Genomic DNA, 7,792 nt, shown 5'->3' on the forward strand with positions numbered 1-7,792 from the left:
TAAATGATATTGAGAAAAAAATAAAAAAGCTGATGTATAATATAATATAAAAATTATGGGTAAAATAAAAAAAAAATATATTTTGAAGAAGTATTTTAAATAATAGAATATAACATTTACAATGTTGATGCAAAAATTAAATAAGCTAATTATCTGATCTAGTTCGTTTAGCCTATGTACATAAGACGTGGCAAATTGTGATTGGATATTTATACTTGCACATAAAAAACAAACAAACAAAATCCCTTGTTGGTGGCGGGAAGCGACGCATAGAGAGAGAGAGTGAAAAGAGTGGAAGCTATCACTGTGAAATGGGATCGGAGGCGGCTCTACCCAAATGGGCCTCGGAGCCTTGCATTATGGGCATCGATGAAGCTGGACGAGGCCCTGTTCTCGGTCTTCTTTTTCTTCCTTCGATTCCCTTCACTCAAGTTCTTTCCTTTCCTTAGATTTCTGATTTTTAAAAAATTTTTTTTTGCTATATTACAGGACCCATGGTGTACGGATGCTTGTACTGTGCTCGTTCGTACCAGAAGACCCTCTCCACTTTGGAGTTTGCAGGTTTAGCTTCCATCTACTAAGTTTTTCTTTAAACTAAGATGAGGGTTTGGCTTTGTTTTGTTTTGTTTATTGTCTTTCACATATGTGATTATAATTGTTAGTGTTGTTATGTTTTGTGGTGCTTACTTTTGGAATTTGATGGGTCTCTAAACTTTACTGCCTGTTTTCCTGGATTAAGCTGATGAGCTTCAAGAATAAATTTTATATTTTTGTCATTTGTGGAAATAGTAGTCTGAAAGTTGTTAGCTTTCTCAGTATCTAGCTGTTTTGAGGATGTTTTAAACTAATTAAACGTATGTGAATTTGAGATTATTAATGGTTTCTCAAACACTTTTGAATGTGACCTTTTAGTCAATTAAACTATTTTCTTCTACACTCAATGATACAAAAAGATTATATTGCAACGAATTTTTTAACGCAGGCCTTTTTCAATTTGATTGTGCAAATGTCTATTTCGCCTAGTTCCAATTCTCTCAAATCTATATTTTACATATAAGCTATTTTGGACCCTTTTTTTGGGTTATTTGCAAAACTGGTGATGTGTTTGAGTAGTTCTTGTGTCATGATTTCACACGGACTCTATAAGGATATGGATGTTTAATATCGACCTACTTCTTGAATGTTATTTGGAATTATGACTGGTATTCTCACAAAGTTTGTGTAGTGACTGTGTTGTGCAAAAAATTGAATTGTTCTTTATTGGATTTGTGTGGCTGCTTGTTCATTCGATGGGCTGTGAAGAATTGCATAGTTTTCTTCAAGTTTATGGTTCAAGCTTGTGTTGCTTTGCTGTAGATTCCAAGACCCTAAAAGAAGAGAAGAGAGAAGAATTGTTTGAAAACTTAAAGGCTGATGAATCTATTGGATGGGATGTGGACATTATAGATCCAAGGGAGCTTTCAGCTAAAATGCTAAAGAAGTTAGTTTAAAATCATCTCTTTGCTTTCAGAGTTTCAGTCATTAACTGTTTCGCACTGTTTATCTGATTTCTCGTATGTTTTCTGGTCAACAGAGATAAGATTAACTTGAATGAAATTTCACATGAATCTGCCATCGGCCTTATAACTAAGGCGCTAAACAAGGGAATTCTTCTAACTGAGGTAGAAGTCATTCCTACATAATAGATAACATTTGAACATGTCTCAACGAATAGCCATAAGGATTTCAAAGAAGAGCCTTTGTGTGATAACTGGAAAAAGTAATCTGTTACTTAGGGAGGTTGGGAAAGTAAACAAGGTCAAATCTAATGATTTATGCATTTTCTTTTGAGGATATATATTATTGCATATTTTGACCTAGCATCAACAAGCCAAATGAAATAGCTTGTTCCGTATCCATTATAAGAAAGTTCCAGTGTCATTACCTTTCAACCTTTTCAATTAACCTTATTTTTGTCTCAAAAATTTTGTTGATGGTACAAGAAATAGATTCTTGGTCAAAATAAAGTTTTTGGTGATGACATGAAGGTTGGCAGAGTTTTACAAGCAAGTTTGTTTTAGGTGTTTTTGGATACTGTTGGTGATGCTGAGAAGTACAGAGTAAAATTATCTGAAAGATTTCCTGCTATCAAATTTGTCGTTGCAAAGAAGGCTGACAGTCTTTATCCTGTTGTTAGTGGAGCAAGCATAGTAGCGAAAGTAATTAGCTGGCTCTTTCTTTAATGTTTTTCTTCTAAATTCTTAAGGGCCTGTTTTGATTCCTTTTGTGTTTGCTCATCCAGGTTACAAGAGATCGGTCCGTGAAAGAATGGGTGCTTGATGAAACAGCTGAAAACATTGACAGAAACTTTGGTTCTGGATACCCTGGAGGTAAAGGCTCTTGACCTTCTTAGCTGTTGTATTTTGAAAGCTTGACATAGTTTCTATAGTGTGAGGCGCCTGGTAATGCTTTTGTCTTTACAGATCCTGGAACCAAGGCGTGGTTGAAACATAACAAGCACCCCGTATTTGGATTCCCAACATTGGTTCGTTTCAGTTGGGGTACATGTACTCCTTATATCAAAGAATGTGTCGAAGTCTTGTGGTTAGCTCTTATTCTCATGCACATGTATAATGTATTTATTATCATGGCCATTTGGAATCTAAATGTGTGTTGCGTGTGCTTTAATTTAGTGTGTTGGTGATATATTGTTCTACTGGAAATAACTGACAGTTGAATCAACAGAATTTGTAAAGAGTTTTGATATACTTTTTGTTGAATTTCTGCAAATCCGATTGGTTTGCAGGAAGATGATATAAGGGATTATGTATGTAAAAGACATGCAGTTAATCTCAAAAACCTTCAGTATTTTTGGCAGAAATTACTAACTATGGTCTTGTAGAAAATTTCATCCAATAACCATGTAGGCTATGTTGTACTTTGTCAGTTCTAATAATTTAAAATGTAGTTGTAGTCTTTGATCTCCTAAGCTTCAGTCAGTAAGAAAAAAGATGGAAATTTACTGAACTTTGACCTTAACCCTTACAATGAAAACTTTCTTACAGTCAGATGTTGATTTGATAGTAGCAGTTACATTTCTTTTTTATGAATGAGTTTCTAAGCCTTATATGGGTAGGACAAAGAAACTTGGCAGCATCAGGGTCTGGACATGCACTAGAATAAACAAGAACCAGTTGCCATTGTAGTGGTGCATCCCTTAGGGGTTGGTTAGTAAATTTGGTCCTGTTTGCTTGTTTCTTCGTATTCAATGTTGTTACTGGATGGAGTTTACCTTATCCATGGATATAGGGTTTTCATTCTTTCTATGTTGACTTGCAAGCGATTTTTGTTCGATATATAAATATATATGATTTACATTTAATGTCACAGGGAATCTGATGAGATGGATGAAGATAGTAATTGTGGCAAACAGCAACAAAAGCTAAGCAAATATGGTGTCACAACATCCAAGAGAAAGAGTGAAGAGACTGAATCAAGTGGTAAAGGGCGCTGCAAATTCTTTCAGGCACGTAAACTGGAGCAACTCACTCATTTTTAAGAGAACAGCACTTCAGTTTTTTCTTGTCCTCTTATCTATTTATTCAACTTAACTAATTTTAAACAGTCTGCTAGAGTTCTGTTTCTCAAACTTCATATGATTTAGTGGAAGAACCTGAAATTTATAATATCTTATAGTAATATATTATTTACCCCTTTCTTATTACAAGTTTTACTAGGTGTTTACATTCACTCTAGATATTAAAAAAAATTCACATAAGGAAAACCTTAATAAAGTGAAGATTTGACCAAGCAATTTATTTGAAAATACTCATGGGGGGAAAGGTTGGATAACAAACCTGCTGGGGCTTTGATTTTGGCTGTGAAATTTGGTCGTATGATTGGTTTCTTGTTTTTGGTAGCTAACAAATGGCTACGCTCTGCCACAAACACACATTCACAACAAGTACATTCCACAATTGTGTGTACCTTATGATAGGCAAATTTCTGCTTTATTGCTTCAACTGTCAACTGTCAATTGCCACATTTTCATTCTGCCTGAATTCTTGGATAAATCCGGTTTTGGATTTTAATTATGATGAAACCAGGTCCTGATCTCTCCCTCATCCACTTCATCGACCCATATACTATCATGTTGTAGGTTATGTAGTCTATATAAAAATGCCCCATAGTTTTATGCAATAGTACACTAAGAAAGCCAATTTAAGCATTTATCTTCTGTATTAGTTATTACATAAATGTACAACTTACGTTTGAAAAGGATCATTCTCATTATGTAGAAGGCAGTAATACAGATTGCCTGGGGTGAAAATAACAAGTAATTTCAGGCTGTTTCTGCTGATCACAGAAGACTATTTGTATAACAGGAAAGCTAACTACAAAGCTAGAAAAACAACCAAACGACTGTTTTATATACTAGAAAAGGAACGCTCAGACCTCCAATATCATGGACATGGCTTCTATCCACATCTGAACACCGCATATAACTGTAGGAGAGAAGCCATCGTCGGAACAACTAGGGTGTGAACTCCTATTTGGTTGCTGCTGGCTCCTCCACGGTGATAAGGGTGGCGGTTGTTTGCGGCCCCAGCTGCATAAACGGGGATGTAATTTCCTCCTCCCTGCGCGGATGTTCCACCGCCACCATTTTCACCTGGGTTAGTTGGTCTGGCACCGCTGCTGCCACCATTACCTGTGTGTCCATACTTCTTGCTCTGCTCTATAGCATTTTCACTAGTATCATTTTCGTCAATACCCTTGCTGTTTTGTTCGTATGTACTTCTCCCTCTTGAGTTCTCGTTCTGCATAAAATCTACAAGGGGAATATAACTCTTAGTGCTTGTAATATAGCAATGCAATTATTAGTTAAGAAAATCATGAACTTGATCAAACTATGTATTACAAAAGACTTGCTCTAGATCCAACTTGGAAGGGCATTATTTGTTATTGCAAAATAATTGAGTTGTATAGCATGGATTTGTTACTGTTATATATGACCATCAATGTTATACAATACGTTTTATAGATGTAGAAATTCATGAATCTAAGTTAATTATGAATAAAATTCTGCCAGATGTATGCTTTGACAAACTAAAAGGTTTTCTACAGTTGCATCGGTTGTATATTGTGACAGAAAATGTTGAATAAATGCAAGTTCATGTTCTCATCTTTGATCTTTAGTTCTTAACTTAAACAATTGCAAGCTTGTTCCTGTATGTAATTGACTTTAACATATTCCAAGCTTTTCTTTTCTTAAAATTTAAAAGTATTCCATGTTTCTGCCCTTAAAAAAAGATTCTTATTCAATATATTGGTACCCAGTCATGCTCAAGGAATTAATAATTGCAAAATATGTATATACAATGGACAATTCTTTTATAGGGAATTTGGTCTCAGTATTTCTCAACCCGTCAACAGTTTTTGGTACAATTTTTTTTATGACTGTGTATATTGTAGCTACTTAGAGCATCCTGCCAATTTCCAGAAAGTTCCAAATAGTTTAAAGTACCGAAATTGGGTTCAAGCATGTTGCTTTTCACGCGTATAAAAAAATTAGTCATTCGTGCAACAACATATTTGAACTTAGTTTTCGGTACTTTATACTATTCAGAATTTTATGAAAATTTGTAAGATGCTCTAAATAGCTACAATATATACGGTCATAAAAAAATCGTACCGAAAACTGTTTGCGGGTTGAGAACACTGAGAGTCCTACCGATAAGACTTAAAAGTGAACTCCCTAGGAAAAAATTTCCCATATATATACATTACATTACGGGGTACCCCATTATATGATGGAACTCCTATTGTGGGAGACACAGTTTGTTGAAATGCAGAACCTTTACACACGGAAAAAGCTAGCTAGCTAGCTACAATTATAGCATAATATTAGAGATTCAAGGTTTGGAGTTGGGACCCTACTGTTATTTTCTCAAAGCGGCAAGGTATCCAGGAGGAATAAGCTTAACCACAATTATATGAATTTAGTTACTTTCTCATCTTTACTTTTTATCTTCACTATAAGGGAATTTTCTTTACAACATCAAGACAAAAATAAACAACAGGGTAGGGTTATTCCATGAAGACAAACCGTATATTATCTAGAGCCTGCTACCTAATTGTGGTCAAAGTGATAAGTACTATGTAAATTGTCAACTACCATCTTTAGTTTTAACCTCAGAACAAATAAATAATAAAAAAAAAGTCTTCGACAAAATGACTTATTTTTTTGAAGTCATTTTGTACTTTGGTCTAATTTTAATAATTTTTTGCAAAATGACATTTAGCGTTCTACACAATTAGTAAAAAAATTTAGACAATAGGTCAAAATTTTTAGACAGCTGGTCGAAATTTTAGACAGAGACCATTTTACAAAAAATTATCAAAACTAGACCAAAATACAAAATACTTCAAAAAAGATGTCATTTTCACCAATTACTCTAATAAAAAAAATATTCTTTCTCTCATTATTTAGTTGATGTACAAACTTATTTCCATGCATAAAAAGCAGGGATTTAGGCTTGCAAAGTGATATATGAAATTACAACAAAGATATAAATTAACATCATAATATTAAATTTGTTATGTAGTGTAAGGGATAAACATGTCAATCTGTACACAAGTTCAAAACTATTGCAATGATAAATTTCAAATGGCAAATGTGTTATTAACTAGTTAAATTTAAGGTTAATTAATTGCCACTGTTTTATAAATTGAAGAATTTGATTGCCAATATTTTATTCCATTCAATTAAAAGACTATTCTGCAAATTACTACAAATTCAAGGAGTAGCCTCCAAAAACCCTAAAATGTAATTTACTACAATCATCTGCAATTTCAAATTTACAACTAAAATAATAAAAACAAAAAACAAAACTCTGTTTGTCTCAAAATATTTTGCTAGATAGCTAGAAGTAGTTCATATTATAAACTTATGCAGCTTCCTTATTCTTTTCTGCTTTTGTTTGTGGTGATATCTTAAGATGGTTACTCACTGGTCTGGTATATATCAACTATCCTATAGCAGAAAATGATATAGAAAGATTGAACAATAGAACAATAGAACAATAGAACAATAGAAGGATTGAACATATATATATATATATATATATAGATATTTATACCTGAAGACTTGTCTTGGTGAAGAGATGAGGAAGACAAAGCAAACACTGCTACACAAAGGTGAGAGAAGAAGATGAATAGTAGTACTCTTATTCCTTTATTTCCCATTCTCTGCCAAATGCAAGTGTTTCTTTTCCTTTTGCAGCTTCAATAACTGGATTTGTTCCACACTAGTGACCTATTCGTGTGTTTATTTATATAAGTATAATATATATGTATATATATATATATATCTGTGTGTATATGTAAATGAATTAGTTAATTAAAAGTACACAGATTTGTAAAGTGAACAAGATAAAGTTTATTGTCCTTATCTTAAGAACTCAAATGGGTCATAATATAAGGACTAGAAAGGGAGAGAGGCATCTTTGAAAGGAGCATTTGGTTTATGTAATTAAATTTTATTTGGCAAGGTTATCTTAATTCTCAACCCCACCAACAAAAGAAAAAAAATAAAATAAAAACCCACCAACATGAATTGTGTTCCTCTATGGACCCCATAAAAGAAAAATTCCCTTAATATTTTGTACCTCTTTAATATTTGTTTGATTCCAGAGCACTTACTCGTATGTAATATTCTTTAAACAAATAAATAAGTGAGAGGAGTAGTAGAGCGGTTAAGGTCCCTACATTTTTAATTTTTCTTTTTTGTTTTATAATTTAAAATTTAAAT

The 7,792-nt window shown here is 33.3% G+C and overlaps 2 protein-coding genes across 3 annotated transcripts; one reads left to right on the forward strand and one right to left on the reverse strand.

The window, feature by feature from the left end:
- The first annotated feature begins 238 nt into the window (after positions 1-238).
- Positions 239-3,689, forward strand: LOC133797749 (ribonuclease H2 subunit A). 2 transcript variants are annotated; one of them, XM_062235770.1, is made up of 8 exons: positions 239-396; positions 490-561; positions 1,357-1,480; positions 1,574-1,661; positions 2,061-2,198; positions 2,282-2,369; positions 2,463-2,583; positions 3,370-3,689. In XM_062235770.1, exons 1-8 carry the CDS (start codon positions 312-314, stop codon positions 3,536-3,538), a joined length of 885 nt encoding a protein of 294 aa, XP_062091754.1. In that variant the 5' UTR covers positions 239-311; the 3' UTR covers positions 3,539-3,689. The 2 variants fall into 2 exon arrangements, with proteins under 2 accessions (XP_062091754.1, XP_062091756.1); XM_062235772.1 differs by lacking the exon at positions 2,061-2,198.
- Positions 3,690-4,179: 490 nt separating this feature from the next.
- LOC133797750 (uncharacterized) lies at positions 4,180-7,574 on the reverse strand. The gene is made up of 2 exons (XM_062235773.1): positions 7,122-7,574; positions 4,180-4,810 (listed from the first exon to the last, which is right to left on the reverse strand). Exons 1-2 carry the CDS (start codon positions 7,225-7,227, stop codon positions 4,458-4,460), a joined length of 459 nt encoding a protein of 152 aa, XP_062091757.1. The 5' UTR covers positions 7,228-7,574; the 3' UTR covers positions 4,180-4,457.
- Positions 7,575-7,792: the final 218 nt, after the last annotated feature.

The sequence above is a fragment of the Humulus lupulus genome, chromosome 8, assembly GCF_963169125.1.
Source record: "Humulus lupulus chromosome 8, drHumLupu1.1, whole genome shotgun sequence".
In the NCBI taxonomy this organism is placed as follows: domain Eukaryota; kingdom Viridiplantae; phylum Streptophyta; class Magnoliopsida; order Rosales; family Cannabaceae; genus Humulus; species Humulus lupulus.